This window comes from Babylonia areolata, chromosome 29 (assembly GCF_041734735.1).
Source record: "Babylonia areolata isolate BAREFJ2019XMU chromosome 29, ASM4173473v1, whole genome shotgun sequence".
Lineage (NCBI taxonomy): Eukaryota > Metazoa > Mollusca > Gastropoda > Neogastropoda > Buccinidae > Babylonia > Babylonia areolata.
The window spans coordinates 7,723,516-7,745,893 of record NC_134904.1 but is presented as its reverse complement, the minus strand read 5'-3'; the positions used below and the strand labels follow the sequence as shown (position 1 = coordinate 7,745,893).

The 22,378-nt window shown below is 39.7% G+C and overlaps 1 protein-coding gene across 1 annotated transcript in view; it reads left to right on the top strand.

The window, feature by feature from the left end:
• The window catches only part of LOC143274892 (uncharacterized), a 66,372-nt gene extending 58,639 nt beyond the window's left edge, over positions 1–7,733 (top strand). Inside the window, exons 12-13 of the mRNA XM_076578875.1 lie at positions 3,609–4,370; positions 5,893–7,733. Coding sequence (XP_076434990.1) covers positions 3,609–4,370; positions 5,893–6,282 — 1,152 coding nt within the window. The 3' untranslated portion in view covers positions 6,283–7,733. The remainder of the gene's footprint in view (positions 1–3,608; positions 4,371–5,892) is intronic.
• Positions 7,734–22,378: the final 14,645 nt, after the last annotated feature.

The window sequence follows — 22,378 nt, the reverse complement described above, 5'->3', positions numbered from 1 at the left end:
CACACATCAAAACCCTTGGTCACATATCCAACCCGCCTCCGCCCTTCCGGCTTCCGGGTATGAATCACTCACACCGCACCCCCACCCCTTCACCTCCACCATCCAACCTTTCACGGCACTTAATTAACACCCCACCCACCCACCCCCATCAAAGACCTCTTGGCCTTCCTGGTCACCTGATAAGTCCGGTATCTCGTTGTTAGTGTTTTCAGATCAGGTTCACGTGTCCACTTTTTACCTGCTACCCCGTCTTACCAGTCAGCTAAGCTTCCTCGGTCGTCTCGATTTGCTAGGCGCTTCAGAATACACGGTTCTATTTTTTGCTCCCCGTTCCCGTCTGTAGCCATTGTAAGTTGACGCCGCCACCCACCGCCCACCAATCCAAGAGAGGCTGGCGGCATACTCCCTCTCGTTTCAAAGTTTGGGTGGGGTAGTAATCATAGTCCCCAATGAGTTGGTTTTCAACATCTTTGTGTTTCTTTTAGGGGGGGTAGGTAGCATGCTGTTGTTTCTTACAGTGTACAAAAACTGGTTGTGGACGAGTTTCACGGGAAGCAACAGCATGTGTTTACAAGTGGGAAAGGTAAAAAAAAACACACCAACAAAACCATTAAGACCAAGCAGCCTGACAAATGAAAACTTAACAGACATGTTTTCTGGATATCACGATGCTTTCAGTGTTTATTCTTTTTTGATAATATGATACAGGCTGGAAGACATATGATAAAAACAAAATGGCCACCACCTGTATTCATTCAAGAGGGGGTTATCAGTGTACCAAGATACTTCAGAAAATTAAAAAAAAAATCATTGAAACAGCATGAAGAGTGTCACGAAAAATAAACAAACAAAAAAACAACAACCCCACAATAAAACAACAAAATCAACTGGCTACAATTCGCATTCATTCAAATTTTTTTTTTTATCAGTGTTTCCTATTTTTCACTGATGGATGTCAGGTTTTGTGGTGTGTGTGTGTGTGTGTGTGTGTGTGTGTGTGTGTGTGTGTTCTGACAGCGTCGTTGCTTGTGAATTTTGACGAGGAGTTAATGGGGTTGACAGGGGTTTTTGTGTTTGTCTGTCCCGGGAACATGTGTCTCATTGTAAAAAGAACTATCGCTAGCAATAGATGAGGAGAATACACCGTGATACGATACGGGAATCTACAATACACCGTAATACGTTACGGGAATCTACAATACACCGTGATACGATACAGTAATCTACAATACACTGTAATACGATACAGTAATCTACAATACACCATAATACGATACAGTAATCTACAATACACCATGATACGATACAGTAATCTACAATACACTGTAATACGATACAGTAATCTACAATACACCATAATACGATACAGTAATCTACAATACACCATAATACGATACAGTAATCTACAATACACCGAAATACGATACAGTAATCTACAATACACCGTAATACGATACAGTAATCTACAATACACTGTAATACGATACAGTAATCTACAATACACCATAATATGATACAGTAATCTACAATACACCATAATACGATACAGTAATCTACAATACACCATAATACGATACAGTAATCTATAATACACCGTGATACGATACAGTAATCTACAATACACCGAAATACGATACAGTAATCTACAATACACCGTAATACGATACAGTAATCTACAATACACTGTAATACGATACAGTAATCTACAATACACTGTAATACGATACAGTAATCTACAATACACTGTGATGCAATACAGTGCACTGCAATACATCCTAAAGCGATGCAATACAGCACAACACAACGTATCACGCATACATATAGTACACCACCAGGCAACACGACGTCTCTCCAATGAAACGAAAAAAAAAAAAAAAAAGCCGAGGTCCCGTTTGCAGCATGCACGGAGCACACATAAAACCACAGAACGCAGGGCCACAGAAGGGTTGTCCCTGGCAAAACCATGCAGGCAAACCCAGGTTGATAGTGAAGACATCCACTTGCACACAGAAAAAAAACATAGTGAAATGGGTGACGCTGCACTATCCGCTCTGTTCAGTCTGTTGTGAAAAAAAGAAGTAAAACAATACAATGCAATGCAACGCAGTACAATTCAGTACATTACAATACATGATGTATGATGGTCAGTTGTATCCGACTAAGGTCATCAGAACGGCGGAGGAGGCAAGTGCTATCCCGACTAGATATAAATAAAGTACCGAATCAAGTACAAGATCAGCACTCTATGTTATAGATGCATTCACAAAACTGCCCCTTCCTGTCTCTGCGGCTGCCTTCACCTTTACACTCCATCTCGCTCACTACGATCGGCTTCGGATCCACTCTGTTTACGCATACCCAGATTCAAACACTCGACTGTTGGCCGCCGTTCTTTCTCTGTTTCTGGACCTTGCGATTGGAATGAACTTCCTTTTTCGCTTCGTCAAGTCTCCACACTCAGCTCTTTCAAGTTTGGCCTTAAAACCCACCTCTTCCCAAAATAGCCTCCCTTGCCTGCCCTTCCTTGTCTTTAGTTTCTACAGTTTTAGAGTTATGCATGCGTGTGAATGACTGGTGCGAAAGCGCTTTGATTTGTCTCTGCACAAGATCCAGCGCTATATAAATACCATTATTATTATTATTATAGATAGGGCTGGAATTTGACTGTCATGGAGAGTATCTTGCCCATGTTACACCCCCACTCTCTGGACGAAGAGGACTTTTGGACAGTCGACGTTGGGATGGTCCACAAAGGCCAACGAACCCCCAACACTGCTGCACAATGAGCGAATGCAATGTTTTCTCTTAGGTTCAGATTCATAGTCCTTCACGGAAAGACAAAGCTGTAAATGAATCCCATGGCTGTGGAGAAACCATTGATCATGCAGCTCTTAGTTTACTGTTGGACCAACTGAAAGCTTATACATGTCCATCTCTGATATAAGCTGTTGAAAACAAAAAACAATACCGTGCAATGACGGGTGCAATAGCCGAATGGTTAAAGCGCTGGACTTTCAATCTGAGGGTCCTGGGTTCGAATATCGGTGCACCTGGTGGGTAAAGGTTGGAGATTTTTACGATCTCCCAGGTCAACACATGTGCAGACCTGGTAGTGCCTGAACCCCCTTCGTGTGTATGCGCACGTAGAAGATCAAATACGCACGTTAAAGATCCTGTAATCCATGTCAGCGTTCGGTGGGTTATGGAAACAAGAATATACCCAGCATGCACACCCCCGAAAACGGAGTATGGCTGCCTACATGGCGGGGTAAAAAACCCCCCAAAAAAACAAACAAACGGTCATACACGTAAAATGTTACATGTCTGTCTGAGTGTGTATGTGTGTACGTCTGAAATCTGATTGAATGACACAGGAAACGAATGATGAGCGCCCAGCGGCAGCCGTCAGTCGGCTCTACCCAGGTAGGCAGCCTGTGGTGCAAATGTCCCCGTGTATGTAAAACGCTTAGAGCTTGGTCTCTGACCGAGGATAGGCGCTATACAAGTATCCACATCAATCAATCAATCAATACAATGAGATGCGATGTGATGTAACGCAACACAATTACCAGGACCATGATCACCTTAATTATTCGTTTTCCCATCAGGCGATGAAGCACGGCAGGAGGATCAACTTCAAGGACGACGCCTCCACCTCCTCCACCATCATCAACGGCCACGCAGCCTCGGAGAACGGGGATGGGGACGGTGAGGAGGTGAACGGGGTGGGTAGCCACGTCAGCAACTTCACACACTGTCTTCAGGCGCTGGCCGAGTGTTCCCCCTCCCCTTCCACCCCCTCCTCGTCGTCCACCTCCTCCTCTTCCACAGATCCAGCTGCGGAGCTGCTGCCCAAAAGTCTTCCCCGAAGCATCCAGGTGCAAAGAGACGGGCTGATCCCGGTCAAAGTGCTGCAAGGGTTGTCCCTGGCCGTCACGAGTCCGGCATACCACCTGACTCACCTGGAGATAGAGCTGGTGCCTTACCTGGCGCACCAAGGGTCGGTGCTTCAAGGTCTGGCGCGGGCGCTGGCAGGAAAGCAAGGCCTGCAAGGACTGGTGGTCCGCTGGCACACGCTGCCTCTCCTCGTCACCTTCCTCACCACCTGCCTCTCAGAGACCCCTGCCTTGCACAGCGTGGCCTTGCACGACGTGGGTCGGCAGCCCGTGGGGAAGGTCAGCGCCGCCACCTGGGCCGGGCTGCACGAGCTGTGCACCAGGCTTCGCCGCACGCGCAGCGTTGGGTTGTTGCAGTGCCGCTCCGGGCACGTGGTGTCCCAGTGGGTCCTCTACCTGCCGCCCACCGTCCGCGCCTTGGACTTCACCGGCTGTGCCTTCAACTCCATCTCCGCGGCGGACCTTGGCGCTAAGGTGAGGAGGAGGAGGAAGGGGAGGAGGAGGAGGAGGGGGGAGGGGCGGAGAAAAAGGAGGAGGAGGAGGAGTTGGGGGTGTGTTGTGGTGGTGGTGGGTGTGGGTTGGGGGGGGGGGAGAAAGCAGTTGTAGAGGATGATAAAACAAGGTAAAGAAAAATGGGGTTGGGTGGGGTGTGGTGGTGGTGGTGGTTTAATTCCGTGGATGAATGTGTCCAACAGTTAATGTGCTAGTTTTGCTTGGAATCATTAACTTTGAATGTAAAGATTCTCTGATTCAAACGATTTCACATCACGGGTTACAATATATACACACACACATATATATCTATCTATTTATCTATCTCTATCTATATATCTCTATCTATCTATATATATTATAAACACACACACACACACACACACACACACACACACACATATATATATCTATATATATACATTGTGTACATATACATATACATATACATATATATACACACACACTTTTATAGATAGATAGACATAAAACGAACAACGAACAAGAAGTGTTTCTCCAAAAACACAACAGCAAAAACCAACAACTTGCACTTCGATTCTTCACGTCAAAGAGCACAATAAGAAATAAATTATCGTTAAACAATATGCTGCTTGCCATTATAAGGTTATCCGGTCATCATAATCATTAGAACTAAATGCCTGTACCTGACGAGAGGTCGGGAAGAAAGCTCCAGTTGCATGGACAGTTGGAATGGACACGTAACTGCTCGTTACACAAGCAGTCAGGCCAAACACTCGGCTTATATCACAGATTGACATAAGTTTACATTTGGACCAACAGCAAAGTGAGAGCTGTATTATCAATGGTTTCTCCAGTCAATGGGAAATCATTTACAGCTTAGTCTTTTGTGAAGGACTGTGACTCTCAAACTAGGAGGCAAAATTGCACTGGCTCTTAGTGCTGCAGCCTTGTGGGCTAGTTGGCCTTTGGGAACCATCCCAACGCCGACTGTCCTAAAACCCTCTTGGCCGAGAGAGTGGGGATGTAACTTGGGCAAGAGACTCTCCACTATAATCAAATTCTAGCCCAAATAGTCGGAACAGCAGTTGCCTCCTCTGCTGTTCTGATGGTCATAGTCGGACACGACTGACTATCATACACACAAGCAGTGAGGTTGACTCTTTCTCTAACCTCCCCTTCCTCTCCCTCTCTCTTCTTCACAACTCCCACCCCCCTCCCACCCCGACCAGTCCATATCACACACACCTACATACAGACCCCCCCCCACCCGTCTTAAACGACATATGTCGTCCAAATGCCAAGCCTAGCGAACTGATCTTACTGAAAGAATTACAGCCAAGACTGGCGAAATTTGTTCACGAATGTTTCTTTTCATAATGATCATGTTTTTTTTTTTTTTTTTTTCACTGTGTCTGATAAACTTTGAGGTTTTATGACAACTGAATATTCTTTTCTATTCACCCCCCACACAAACACACGCAAGTGGTCATCATCAAACGTTGTGTTATACATTCACATCCAGCTGGAGAGCTCAGACTCCTGCAACAGTCTGAACCTGGCCGACACCTTCCTGGAGACCTCGGACCTTTCGGCGCTCTTCCACGACCTCAAGCTGAACTCTTCCCTGCACAGCCTCAGCCTGGCCAACTCCCACTTGGACCGCTCGGCCACCGCCGCCCTGGCGCACTACCTGCGCCTCAACACCTCTCTGCGTAGGCTGGACCTCAGCCACTGCCACGTGACCAATGAGGCGTGCCGTCTATTGGCCGAGGCCATGAAGGGGAACTACTCTCTGTGCACTGTCGATCTGACTGACGCCGCGGTCAGCGAGGAAGGGAGGCAAGTCTTGCTGTCCACCAAGGAGGCAGGGGAGATAACTTGGCTGGGGTTCGAGGAGGAGTTTTATTCTTGAGTTGCTCACTGAACCCCCCCCCCCCTCCCCGCCCAAAAAAACCAACAACGAAAAAACACCCCCCTCACCCCCAACAAAAAAGAAAAAACCCCAAAGAGAACAATGTTGTTGTTGTTCTTCTGCAACCCATGTTCCTTGTTGTTGATGTTGTTGTTGATTATGATGATGATGATGACTGTTTCATTATAACAGATCATTGACTTCACTTTTGTCTTGTTCGGATCTGCACAACAAATAATCTTGATATTGTCGTTGACGACGACGACGACGACAACGACGATAATGATGGTGATGGTATTATTATTATTATTATTTTTTAACCACAATATTTCATTAACTTCACTTCTGTCTTGTTAGGCAAGTAATCATGATGTTGTTGTTGTTGATAATGATGATGATGATATATTTTTTTAAAAGATAATACTTCATTTACTTAACTTCTGTCTTTTTCATCTCTGCACAGCACAGTAATCATGATGGTGTTGTTGTTGTTGATGATGATGATGATGATGACTTAAAAAAATCTTTTTTTTAAACAATTATAATTCTTCATTATCTTCAGTTCTGTGTCGTTGGGCTCTGTACAGCAAGTTATCATGATGCAAGAATAGCTGAAAAACAACAACAAAAAAGAAGAAATTCCTATTGTTCGTTCCCTGCACAGTTCATGATGTACATTGTCTATGATGATTTGTACTGCATTTCGTTTTGCAACGTGACTTCTTTTGAAGAGTTTTTATTCTTATTTACAAAACTGTAATCAAGACATACAATATGTACTGGAAAAAAAAAATTCCTTGTTGATATGATTAATGATGTATTGTATACAAAATCATGTATGTATGTATGTATGTATGTATGTATGTATGTATGTGCATAGCAACGCATATGTGTGTGTACTCATTTTATCTACATAACTTTTGATTCGTTCATTTCAATTTATATTCATGCACTTAAGTTTACTAACCTCATTTATTTCATTGCACCCCCGTCTCTTAAGTAAAAAAGACTGGGTAGTTAATTAAAACAATAAGGAATGTATTTTACCGCGTAGAAATGCAAGTTTTCGTAGAAAAAAGAAGTCTTCTCTGTCTGTCTCTGTTTTTCTTTTGGCTACCGCACTCTTAAGACAAGCACACGGACACACGGGTTAAATTAAAAAAAAACATTCACGAGCAAAAAACAACAAGAAACAAACAAAACATTAGAAAAACTCCAGAATATAGTCCCTCCTATAACGCCCCCCCCCCCCCGCCTCCTCCAACCCCCTCAACTGCCACCAACCTCCATCACAACACCTCTTCCTCCTCATCTCTCGTCATCGTTTCAAGACCCAGTCCAATTTTCACCGTGCTTTGTTTCTGGAAGGAGTTGTAATGGTCATTGTGTTCATCAAACGTTAAGACTGTTGGGGCGAAATGTGTTACTGTAGTGTACGTGTACTTTCCTGTTCTTTTCTACGCCCCCCCCCCCCTCCCTTTTTTTTCTTTCTCTCTCTCTCTCTTTTAAAAAAAAGAGTTCCTATCCTCGTAGAAATGGTGAGTGTCGCATCTTTTTGTATTCTTCGATTGCTTTTTCGTGATCTAAAGGCTATAGTCCAGTTTCTATAACGTTCTCTCTCTCTCTCTCTCTCTCTCTCTCTCTCTATATATATATATATGTGTGTGTGTGTGTGTGTGTGTGTGTGTGAATGACGTATGTGCAGAACTACTGCAGCCAGCTTTGAATGCCTTTTATATCCGCACAAAATTGCAGTTTGTGTTGTTTTTTCAGAGGCAGGAGGAGGGGAAACTTGTAAGACAATCTCTTTATTTTTATGATAATTGTTTTCTTTCTCAGAGATGTACAAATATTGCGTTCGTTGTTTGCTTGTTTGTTTGTTGTTGTTGTTGTCCTTCTTCTTCTTCTGTCTTTTTGTATCTATTTAAAAAAAAAATTCCATAATACTTATATCTCCGGAAAGTTGTGGGCGTCACTTTCTGCCACAAAGGTAGCTGTGAAGGAGAACCATGGAAGAATAATTACTTTCGTGTGTCTTCAAGAAGATCAGTGCCAGGTTGGAAAACGACCGCTTTAATGCCCTCTTGACAAATCTGACGGGGGTTCCACTTTGAGAAAGAGCACACACACACACACACACACACACACACACACACACACACACACACACACAAAGGGAGAAAAAGTGATTACGTTTTTTGAATCTTAGGAATGGACTGTGATTTACGAAAAAAGAATGTCGCGAGCTTTACTCCGGTCTTTCTTTAAGATGTGAATGGGAGTCTAACTTAGGAACAGGTTCAAAGCAGCGAAGATGATGATTTCGTCACACCATCCCCCGCACAGTCTTAGACACAGTGGATATGACATCATTGCCACGGTGACCTTCAAAGGCTTTGGGATCTTACCCCTTTAACTGAAGTTGTGGTCATTTGTTTATCACTGATTGATTGATTTGTGGACTTAAAAGGCTTTTGGACATTACACCTTAACTGAAGTTGTGTCATCTATTGATTATTCAATGACTGATTGATTGATTTAATCTTTCATTTGTATATATATATTTTTTTTAAAAAATTTATTTTATTTTTATTAAAAAAATTTTTTTTTAAACATGTTATGTGATAATGAGAGATTCAGGCATTTTACGTGTGAGGTCAGTGTGACTGACACTGTGATGATAATCATGTTTGATATCGTTTCAAGGTTCAGTTTGTGACCTCTTTGGCCCCAGTCATATCGACTTTATTGCCTTGTATCCAAAAAAAGATTGAGTCTTCTTGTTTTTCAATTTGAATTCAATTTTTCACTCATGGGAGAAAGATCCTTCTAATTTTTTCTTGGAAAATTCAAGATCTTAATGCCAATTAGTACAACAATATGAACAAAATGGAATATATATATATATATATATATATCTATATATATATATATATATATATCTATATATATATATCAATAATAATATACAAAAATCTATATTTTCAAATCAGAACTGTTTACCGATAATTTGCTTGTTATTAAAAAAAAAAGAAGTCTGGACTGAGTTTTAGTTTTGCTTAAGCAGAATGCATAATGCATTTACTTTATTATTATTATTTTTTTTTTTTATAAATGCATTATACATAATACTTAATTACCTTCAAATCGAAATCCACTATGATACATTTCATTAACACCTGACCAGAAATGGCTACGAAAAGGGTCAGACAGTCTACGGAATCCCAAACTCTTCATTAGTAACGTGAAGTAAAATGAAAGATAAAAACACAACGAGCTTCGGAGAGGGGGGTGGGGTGGGGTGGGGTGGGACAGAGGTCAACGAAAAGGGAGAGAGGGGAGGTGAGGGGGCCTGGGGGTGGGGGGTGGGGGTGGGGGGTGGGGGGCAGACGGAGGGAATGGAAATTAGCGGTGACCTTTCCCTTTTTGCGTGGGCAGCAGCCAGGGATAGTCTGTGTGTGTGTGTGTGTGTGTGTGTGTGTGTTTACACCCATCGTGTAGTGTGACGCTAATTTGTATTTTCGTGGCCAGGGGCTCGTCGTTTGCGCCTATTATTAGTGAACTGTTTTTTGTGGATTGTTTTGTTATCAATTTCTGTTTTTTTTTTTTTTTTTTTTTTTTACACAGTATTTTGTTATATCTGGAATATGTCACAATACAGCATAGTTATATATGAACAGGACAACATTCAATTTGTGTGTGTGTGTGTGTGTGTGTGTGTGTAAAGCCCGGTTCTGACATAATGTGTGTGTGTGTGTGTGTGTGTGTGTGTGTAAAGCCCGGTTCTGACATAATGTGTACATTTTAAGTATATGAATGATGACTTCACAGCTAGAAACGGTTTTTGTTTTCTTGTTATCGGGTTTTAGTATTTGTTTTCGATTCTCGTTGTTGTTGTTGGTGGTGGTTGTGATGGTGGTAGTATCTTGTGTTTAGGTGTTATTTTGTCTTTTAATTCATCTACCTATTTAATTCTGTAATGTGTTTGATGCACGCGCCTACATGTATAATTGTGTGTGCGGAAAGGGGGTTTGGGTGTACGTGTGTTCGCGTTGCTTCTATTTATTTCATTTATTTTTGTCTATATTTTCTCCGCTTCAACCATCACGGTTTTTATTTTATCCGGCCTTTTTTTTTCGTCTGTGATTTTCCGTCCATTTCACAATGAATACTGAAAAAAAGTCATTATTTATTCAATAGATGACGATAGTCAACCCGTCCAGTACTTTGCTTAAATATGCACGTGTGTGTGTGTGTGTGTGTGTGTGTGTGTGTGTGTGTGTGTGTTGTGTTTGTTTTACGCAAGTATGTAGAAATGTATGTGAGAAATGTGAGGAGGAGGGAAGGTTGTGGGTTGGAGGTAGATGTGGGTGTATGTGGATGTAAGTCAATGTGTTTTTGTATGCTATATCGTTAATTTCATTTTATCCCTTTTTATTTCGATTGCATTTCATTGCATATCGTGTTGTTTGATATCATTTCATGTAATGTTATGCACTCTTACTGTGTTATGATCATTTCATTTAATGTTATGCACTCTTACTGTGTTATGATCATTTCATGTAATGTTATGCACTCTTACTGTGTTATGATCATTTCATTTAATGTTATGCACTCTTACTGTGTTATGATCATTTCATTTAATGTTATGCACTCTTACTGTGTTATGATCATTTCATTTAATGTTATGCACTCTTACTGTGTTACGATCATTTCATTTAATGTAATGCACTCTTACTGCGTTACGATCATTTCATTTAATGTTATGCACTCTTACTGTGTTATGATCATTTCATTTAATGTTATGCACTCTTACTGTGTTACGATCGTTTCATGTAATGTTATGCACTCTTACTGTGTTACGATCATTTCATGTAATGTTATGCACTCTTACTGTGTTATGATCATTTCATTTAATGTTATGCACTCTTACTGTGTTATGATCATTTTATGTAATGTTATGCACTCTTACTGCGTTATGATCATTTCATTTAATGTTATGCACTCTTACTGCGTTACGATCATTTCATGTAATGTTAAGCACACTTACTGTGTTATGATCATTTCATTTAATGTTATGCACTCTTACTGTGTTATGATCATTTCATTTAATGTTATGCACTCTTACTGTGTTACGATCATTTCATTTAATGTTATGCACTCTTACTGCGTTATGATCATTTCATTTAATGTTGTGCACTCTTACTGTGTTATGATCATTTCATTTAATGTTATGCACTCTTACTGTGTTATGATCGTTTCATTTAGTGTTATGCACTCTTACTGCGTTACGATCATTTCATTTAATGTTATGCACTCTTACTGTGTTATGACCATTTCATTTAATGTTATGCACTCTTACTGTGTTACGATCATTTCATTTAATGTTATGCACTCTTACTGCGTTACGATCATTTCATTTAATGTTATGCACTCTTACTGTGTTACGATCATTTCATTTAATGTTATGCACTCTTACTGTGTTATGATCATTTAATTTAATGTTGTGCACTCTTACTGTGTTATGATCATTTCATTTAATGTTATGCACTCTTACTGTGTTATGATCATTTTATGTAATGTTATGCACTCTTACTGTGTTACGATCATTTAATTTAATGTTGTGCACTCTTACTGTGTTATGATCATTTTATGTAATGTTATGCACTCTTACTGTGTTACGATCATTTCATGTAATGTTATGCACTCTTACTGCGTTACGATCATTTCATTTAATGTTATGCACTCTTACTGTGTTATGATCATTTCATGTAATGTTATGCACTCTTACTGTGTTACGATCATTTCATGTAATGTTGTGCACTCTTACTTCGTGATGATCATTTCATTTAATGTTATGCACTCTTACTGCGTTACGATCATTTCATTTAATGTTATGCACTCTTACTGTGTTATGATCGTTTCATTTAGTGTTATGCACTCTTACTGCGTTACGATCATTTCATTTAATGTTATGCACTCTTACTGTGTTACGATCATTTCATTTAATGTTATGCACTCTTACTGTGTTATGATCATTTCATTTAATGTTATGCACTCTTACTGTGTTATGATCATTTCATTTAATGTTATGCACTCTTACTGTGTTATGATCATTTCATGTAATGTTATGCACTCTTACTGTGTTACGGTCATTTCATGTAATGTTATGCACTCTTACTGCGTTACGATAATTTCATTTAATGTTATGCACTCTTACTGTGTTACGATCATTTTATGTAATGTTATGCACTCTTACTGTGTTATGATCGTTTCATTTAATGTTATGCACTCTTACTGTGTTATGATCATTTCATTTAATGTTATGCACTCTTACTGTGTTATGCTTTTCACAGATTTTGCATTTGCTTCTTCTTTTTTTTTTTCTTTCTTTTTCTTCAGAAAACCAAATAATACTTTTTAGCATTTCGTTTCGGCGGGGATGATCGATTCTATTTAAATGTAACGCATACGCAATGTGATATAATCTACATTCCTTAGAATGAATTGCATTTTGTTGTTTGTCGATTGCCTGAATAATGACATTTTATCATAGATTCGTATCTGTTCTCTCTCTCTGTTTCTCTCTGTCTGCCTCTCTTTCTCTTGTTGTTGTTAGTATTATAATTGTTGTTGTTCTTCTTCTTCGTCTCTCTCTCTCTCTCTCCCCCCACCCCCGAAACCCTCCTTCTCTCTTCATTTTTTTTTTTTTAGAGCAAACAAACAAAACACAGTCATGTGTGATTTGTTTTCGTTGTCTTTGTTTATAATTGTTGTTCTTCTTTTTCTTCCTCTCTCTCTCTCTGTCTCTCTGTCTCTCTCTCTCTCTCTCCCCCCACCCCCCGAAACCCTCCTTCTCTCTTCATTTTTTTTTTTAGATCAAACAAACAAAACACAGTCATGTGTGATTTGTTTTCGTTGTCTTTGTTTCATTTTATTCCCATCATTTATTCCAAGTGGACATGATATCAACATTAGTGGACTTGTACTGGTTGTTTTGTGATACGCTGGAGATGGTGATCGTATGGAGGAAAATAAAGGAGACCAGACTGACACAGGTGTCTGTTTTATGTTTGATTTTCTCTTCCTCGTTTTCTGCCTGCCTGTCTGCCTGTCTGCCTGCCTGTTTGCGTGTCTGTCTGTCTGCCTGCCTGTCTGTCTGTCTGCCTGTCTGTCTGTCTGTCTGCCTGTCTGTCTGCCTGCCTGTCTGTCTGTCTGCCTGTCTGCCTGCCTGTCTGTCTGTCTGCCTGCCTGTCTGTCTGCCTGTCTGTCTGTCTGGCTTTCGTTTTATGGCTTCTCTCCTCCCCCCTCACTCTCCCTCTCTCTCCGTATCTATCTATCTATCTAGCATGTAACTCACTCAACTATCATCATTATTCTTATTACTATTCTTCTTCTTCTTCTTAATACTATTATCATTATTATTAAGTTAACACTATTTATGTAATTGGTGCAGGTCCCGTTAAAAAAAAAAGTTCCCAACATATAAAAAATCAAACACACAAAAATCGGCAGACACGGAGCCTGTTGTGAAAAAAAAGAAGAAAAAACAAACAAACAAACAAACACCAGTGGTTAATCCAGGCCTGAATCGTATTATAAGTCACACATGAGGTCACTGAAGAGCCACCTCTTCTTCTTCTTCTTCTGCGTTCGTGGGCTTCAACTCCCACGTTCACTCGTATATACGCGAGTGGGCTTTTCACGTGTATGACCGTTTTTACCCCGCCATGTAGGCAGCCATACTCCGCTTTCGGGGGTGTGCATGCTGGGTATGTTTTTGTTTCCATAACCCACCGAACGCTGACATGGATTACAGGATCTTTAACGTGCGTATTTGATCTTATGCTTGCGTATACACACGAAGGGGGTTCAGGCACTGGCATGTCTGCACATATGTTTCGCCTGGGAGATCGTAAAAATCTCCACCCTTTACCCACCAGGCGCCGTCACCGTGATTCGAACCCGGGACCCTCAGATCGAAAGTCCAACGCTTTAACTCTCTCCATACGAACGGCGAAAGAGACGACGTTAGCAGCGTTCCACCCCAGTTACCATCATCAAAATATTGCAAGCGGAAGGCTGTTATACTGAAGAGGTGAATGTTGACAAAGAATACCGCAATTCTGACGACGGAAGCTAAATGTTGGGTCATTCAGACACCCACTGGACATCCGAGGGGTCTGTGTAGAGGAGAAGAGAGGACTGGCCGTACTGAGTGAGTTAACCATTCGGCTATGACGCCCGTCACTGAAGAGCCTCCGACACACGACGATAGCTGGAGTGAAGAAGGAAGGCCACATCTCGCTGTGGTCCGGGTTGTTTGGCGGCGTCAAGTTTTCACAGCGTTCTTCGTGCAGGCGGTAGATCGGCTTGAGACTGCACCCGATCCTAGAAACCGTCTGGTGTATAAATGAATGTCACTGAGTTGCAGTATCACAGGCGCACTCTCACTCACTGTTTCCACAACATACAGAACTCCCTCAACTGTCTACTGATTCATTCTTAATTAATTAGAAAAAAAAGCAAAAAAAGCTGGAACTTACTGCAACCTTCGCATTCAAATTGTAACAATTACTATCAGGACAAAAGGAAAAAAAATCACAATAGTATGTAACTTAATATTATATGTTTTGTTTAACAGATCTAATGGCAAATCATGATGGTCAAATATAGACTCAAGTGCAAAAAAAGAAGAAAACATTAAGTTAAAAATCATACAAATAAAAATTGAACGGACAACAAACCCTTTAGGACCTGAGATTGCTTGTAAGGTTCTGTAAAATGTTGTGCCATAAATCAATTGAAATAATACAATCCATAAATCAATTGAAATAATACAATCCATAAAAAAATACAAAAAATACAATGCATAAATCAATCGAAAATCAATCGAAATAATACAATGCAAAAATCAATCGAAATAATACAATCCATAAATCAATCGAAATAATACAATCCAATTTTTCAGAAGCAACGGCACGAGCTTCGTTCAGTTAATTTATCATGAGAAATTCCATCGCACGACTGCACATAATGAATGAAATGTTGACTGAAATGTCATATTTACCTGTTCACAGCAGGATAACGGTCTCCAGTTGTTTCAGCATTCTTGATGCTCTGTGAACATTATTTAATGCCTTTCGGCGACGTCTTTACGGTCTCAGAGTGACCCGTTTCAGGGGAGGTAAGTCTAAGCATCCGCTGCGAAAAATAAAACAAAAAAACAACAGGCGGTTGACATACTTAACATTCATGACATTAACTCACTCAGTACGACCAGTCCTCTCTTCTCCTCTACACAGACCCCTCGGATGTCCAGTGGGTGTCTGAATGACCCAACCTTTAGCTTCCGTCGTCAGAATTGTGGTATTCTTTGTCAACATTCACGTCTTCAGTATAAGAGCCTTCCGCTTGCAATATTTTGATGATGGTAATTGGGATGAAACGCTGTTAACGTCGTCTCTTTCGCCGTTCGTATGGAGAGAGTTAACTTGGTCTTGGAATTGCTTTATTGGCTTTTTTTGTTGTTGTTTTTTTGGATTGTTCAGTTTGATTTCTTCCCTTCAATACACTTGACGCTCGACGCTATAATTGAGATTTACACCCTCTCGACAAAAGGGCTGTACATGGGGCCGTTACCAATAAAATATTTCTGAAGCGTCTAAAACGCCTCCTCTCTCTCTCTCTCTCTCTCTCTCTCTCTCTCTCTCTCTCTCTCTCTCTCCTTAATTGTGTCTGTCTCTAGCTGTCTCTCTGCCTGTCTTTGTCTGTTCGCCTGTCTGTCTGTCTCTCTTTCTGTCTTGGATAACGGGAGACATAGAAGACGCCATCGATTTCAGAGATTTTCTTTTATCAACTGGAACCCGAGAAGATTTTCAAAAACAAAGAAATGCAGTAAATAACATGAAACGTTTAGCGAAAAAGAAATATTTTCAAAAGTTGATCACTTCAAAGTCTGATAGTAAGTCTTTGTGGAAAGCCATAAATCAGTTGAAAAATAAGAATAGAGCCACACAAATTACATCACTCACAGACATATCCACAGATAGACTTAACTCACATTTCTGTAACATAGCTACTTCAATTATAAAATCAGACAAATCAAACCTTAACTCTTTAGATGCTCTGTTAAAATTCTGTCAATCAAAAAATATTTCATCCACATTAGATATTCCTTTGATATGTGTACATGAAGTTTATAATGCTCTGACCCATTTAAAACAAACTAGTACAAGAGGTCTTGATGGCATAGACGGAAAAATATTAAAACTCTCAGCTCCTATAATAGCAGAATCCCTCACATACATATATAATTTAAGTATTACAAAAAATAAGATTCCCAAAACGCTCAAAACTGCTAAAGTTATTCCTATATATAAGAATGGTGATCGATCTGAACCATCAAACTACAGACCAATTTCTATTTTGCCAATATTATCAAAACCCCTGGAAAATCATATAAATAAACATATTCTTAAGCATTTTAATAATTTTGACTTGTTCCATCCAAACCAGTCTGGATTTAGAGCTAATCACTCATGTCATTCTGCACTAACAAATTTAGTAGATCAATGGCTTACTAACATTAATAATAACGAAATTACTGGAGCCCTTGTTGTCGACTTTATGAAGGCTTTTGATGTGATTGATCATTCTCTCCTCCTGAAAAAACTAAAGATTTATGGTTTGTCTTTGAATACATTAGTACTTATCTCATCTTTTCTCTCTGAAAGAAAACAACTTGTGTCCACAAATGGTTCAAAATCAATGTTATTACCAATTAACTATGGTGTACCTCAAGGTTCTGTTTTGGGACCTATCTTATTTTCTGCATATATTAACGACCTACCCTTATCTATCAAGACACCATGTGAAATGTTTGCTGATGACACCACCATTCATACTAGTCATACTAACCTATGTATCGTATCTCTTTCTCTTCAGGAAAGTATTGACCGATTGATTGAATGGTCCGAACTAAACCACATGTGTCTCCATCCTAAAAAAACAAAATTCCTAATAATCACAACAAGACAAAAACGTCAAAATATATCCATAAACTGTTCGCCTATTTTCATCAAAGGTGACAAGATTGAAGAAGTTGACCACCATAAAATCCTTGGCATCACTATCGATAATAATTTGTCATGGTCACATCATATTTCTCTGTTATGCAAACAGGTATCAAAAAATATCTATCAACTGTCTAGAATCAAACACTTTTTGGATCTTCACTGCCGAAAACTATTTGTCAGTACTTATATAGAATCACACATTAACTATGCTTCGACAGTGTGGGATTCGGCGAGTGACAGTATTATAAAACCTCTATTGAGTCTGCATAGAAGAGCTGTAAAATTGATTCTTTTAAAATCTTCATCATTGACTGTATCTGATTATAAAGCTCTCGATATCCTCCCACTGAAAACAAAACTTCTATTTAACAAAGGTCTATTTATGTTCAAAATCATGTCTGGATTTGCTCCCCCCTCGCTGAAGAATAAATTTGTAATCAACACTCATCGTCATCTTCATAAAGTTATGGTACCACTTCCAAGGATCGATCTTTTTAAATCTAGTCTGTCTTATTCAGGGGGCTGTTTATGGAATGAATTATTATCCTGCCTCAATGTAAACACTGTAAAAAGCATCCCTAACTTTAAAAACATATATCGTGCACATTTATTGAAAAACATGTGATTATGTGACACATATCAATTATAAACAAAAAATCATGTATAGATTGTCAATATATATACGCCTCTCTCCTCCCCTGTCAGTCTCTATGTCTCTCCACTGTCACTGTCACTATATCTGTCTGTTGTCAGCCTCCCCTGCCTTCTTTACTCTTCCTCTTGTCCATTCTTCCTTCCGCTCTCCACCACGCCCCTACCCTATTGTCCTCGTTGTTATTCATCTATCGCGATATTGTATTGTACATACGTTCTATGTTATGTTTGCACATGCTTATGCAATTTTGACGTTGATGTTGTGAATTGACTCTCGCTTTTTTTTGTTTTTTTTTTTTTTGTTTTTTTTGTTGCTTTTTTTCCAATTATTATTCATGCCCAGAGGGCTGGATGTAAAAAAGTACTTTGTGCTTACTCCTTTACCCTCGTAAAATAAAATTTCGTTCTCGTTCTCGTTCTCTCTGTCTCTGTCTCTCTGCCTCTGTCTGTCTCTCTGTGTCTGTGTCTCTCTCTCTGTCTGTGTGTGTCTCTCTCTGTCTCTCCCTGTGTGTGTGTGTGCGTACGTGCGTGCGTGTGTGTGTGTGTGTGTGTGTGTGTGTGTGTGTGTGTGTGTGTGTTGTGTGTGTGTGTGTGTGTGTGTGTGTGTGTGTGTGTGTCCCTCTCTCACCCTTTCTTTTCTTTTTCTCCGCTAACACCTACGCTCTTGTCTCATGTTTCTGACATGAATTAAATGATCATTTATTTTTCCCAAGCAAGGTGTAAAGAGGAGAAACAAAACACGTGTCCGTCTCATAGATCAGACGGGAAAGAGGAAGTTGTTGGTTGACACAATCATGTCCCACGTTTTCTTCGAATATTAAAGGTATGAGTGCTTAAATAGGTCATCTCTCTCTCTCTCTCTCTCTCTCTCTCTCTCTCTCTCTCTCTCTCCTCTCTCTCTCTCTCTCTCTCTCTCTCATATTCTTGCTATCATGTAAAGGAATAAGCTGCTGTTTACCCATTTCTTCTCTTCCAGTTTTAGTGATTCAAATCGCGTGCTTGTGTTATTGTGTGCCTGTGTGTGCACGCGCGAAGAAGAAGAAGAAGAAGAAGAAGAAGAAGAAGAAGAAGAAGCACAATAACAGAATGGATGAAAATATTCAAAAAATGCTAAACATGGATTATTGTGTGCCTGTGTGTGCGTGCGAATAATAATAATAATAATAATAATAATAATAAGAAACACAATAACAGAATGGATGAAAATATTCAGAAAATGCTAAACATGGATTATTGTGTGCCTGTGTGTGCGCGCGAAGAAGAAGAAGAAGAAGAAGAAGAAGAAGAAGAAGAAACACAATAACAGAATGGATGAAAATATAAAAAAAAAGAGCTAAACATGGATATCAAAATTAATCAAAAACGATACTATAATATAAAGAAAGAGAGAGAAGCGGTGGTAGCAGTAACAATAACAACAACAGTAGCATTATGCATTCATTTTATAGTTTTAGATTTACATTTATTATTATCATAATTATCATCATTACTGCTGTTATCATTATCATTACTGTCACCATCATTAACATTATTATTAGTAGTAGTATTAGTAGTAGTATTATCAGTATTATTATCATCATTACTATTGTTTTTTTTCTTTCTTTTTTTTTTGCTGCCCCATCATCTGCACCGTTTCAGTGGCATTACTCCCACGCCGCTCATTTAGATTCCCCCATACACGGCCACACCCGGGTTCGTCCGTCGCAGTTCCAGCGTCGGCAGTCCACAGGGAACCATCGATGTTAGGTCGCCAGGAGGCCACACACCAGAGAAGACCCTGCACTGCTGCTGAGTCACTTCGGTGGTGTTCAGTGGTGCCTGTCATTACTATTGTTACTATATTTTTTTGTTCGTTTTTTCTGTACTCTAGTCATGTCTTCCTTTATCCTCTGAGTTTCTTCACTGTCAATGTCTAAAACCTGTTATGTATTCTCACCTGTGCCCAGTGTTACTTACTTTACTGAACAATACGCAATAACTTCTCTTCTATGTGTGGTTTTATCTCCACTTGTCATTCCCACTCAACACAGTCCCTGTGTATACACCTGTGGTTTCCACGCGCGTTGGTACAGCGTCTTGTGTTACATCTACACACACACACACACACACACACACACACACACACACATGTTTTCTTTATATATACATATACACATATTTTGTTCTTAAGAAGAAATATTTCATGTCTCATCTTTAGTTCAGTCAAGAACGTTTTGGGCGCTTTTTTTTTTTCTAAGAAAATAGATAAGATCCAATACTTCTTCCCTTCTACTATTTTCTCCAGTTGCGAAAAAGATGAGCACAGATTCAAATAAAGGTTAGCACATGTTGACGGTCTGTTGTAAATCGTTTCAAGAACGAAAGGCAATACTCGCAATAACCCATATACTGGTTCACTCCATCATTTCTTTACTCTTTTATAATACCTTGAATGGCTCAATCATTTCTTTACTCTTTGTTAATACCTTGCATACCTCCATCATTTCTTTACTCTTTGTCAATACCTTGCATACCTCCATCATTTCTTTACTCTTTGTTAATACCTTGCATACCTCCATCATTTTTTTACTCTTTGTTAATGCCTTGCATGCCTCCATCATTTCTTTACTCTTTGTTAATACCTTACATACCTCCATCATTTCTTTACTCTTTGTCAATACCTTGCATACCTCCATCATTTCTTTACTCTTTGTTAATACCTTGCATACCTCCATCATTTTTTTAAACTCTTTGTTAATACCTTGCATACCTCCATCATTTCTTTACTCTTTGTTAATACCTTGCATACCTCCATCATTTCTTTACTCTTTGTTAATGCCTTGCATGCCTCCATCATTTCTTTACTCTTTGTTAATGCCTTGCATACCTCCATCATTTCTTTACTCTTTGTTAATGCCTTGAATGGCTCCATCATTTCTTTACTCTTTGTTAATACCTTGCATACCTCCATCATTTCTTTACTCTTTGTTAATGCCTTGCATACCTCCATCATTTCTTTACTCTTTGTTAATACCTTGCATACCTCCATCATTTCTTTACTCTTTGTTAATACCTTGCATACCTCCATCATTTCTTTACTCTTTGTTAATACCTTGCATACCTCGATCATTTCTTTTCTCTTTGTTAATACCTTGCATACCTCCATCATTTCTTTACTCTTTGTTAATACCTTGCATACCTCCATCATTTCTTTACTCTTTGTTAATACCTTGCATACCTCCATCATTTCTTTTCTCTCTGTTAATACCTTGCATACCTCCATCATTTCTTTACTCTTTGTTAATACCTTGCATACCTCCATCATTTCTTTACTCTCTGTTAACACCTTGCATACCTCCATCATTTCTTTACTCTTTGTTAATACCTTGCATACCTCCATCATTTCTTTACTCTTTTATAATGCCTTGCATGCCTCCATCATTTCTTTACTCTTTGTTAATACCTTGCATACCTCCATCATTTCTTTACTCTTTGTTAATACCTTGCATACCTCCATCATTTCTTTTCTCTCTGTTAATACCTTGCATACCTCCATCATTTCTTTACTCTTTGTTAATACCTTGCATACCTCCATCATTTCTTTACTCTCTGTTAACACCTTGCATACCTCCATCATTTCTTTACTCTTTGTTAATACCTTGCATACCTCCATCATTTCTTTACTCTTTGTTAATGCCTTGCATGCCTCCATCATTTCTTTACTCTTTGTTAATACCTTGCATACCTCCATCATTTCTTTACTCTTTGTTAATGCCTTGCATACCTCCATCATTTCTTTACTCTTTGTTAATACCTTGCATACCTCCATCATTTCTTTACTCTTTGTTAATGCCTTGCATGCCTTGGTCCAGTAATGCTTTTAAGAAACAGGTGGTGTGTGTGTGTGTGTGTGTGTGTGTGTGTGTGTGTGTGTGTGTGTGTGTGTGTGTGGCGTCATTGCATAAAGAAAGGGCTTTTTCTGTTGATAGCTGACCTGTGCTTTCTTTCATTCTCTCTTCGTTTCAGCATTTTAGCTGTTAACGTCATACCCCAGAGAGAGAGAGAGAGAGAGAGAGAGAGAGAGAGAGAGAGAGAGAGACAGAGACAGAGACAGAGACAGAGACAGAGAGACAGAGTGGGAGATATAGGCAGACAGAGACAGGAACAGAGACAGAGACAGAGACAGAGAGAAACAGAGAGAGAGAGAGAGAGAGACAGAGAGAGGAGAGCGAGACATAGAGACACAGAGAGTGAGAGAGAGAGAGAGAGTGAGAGAGATTCAGAGACAGACACAGACACAGACCGAAAGAGACAGAGACAGAGAGACAGAGGGAGGCACAGAGAGGGAGACAGGGAGAGACAGAAACAAAGAGAGAGGGAGAGAG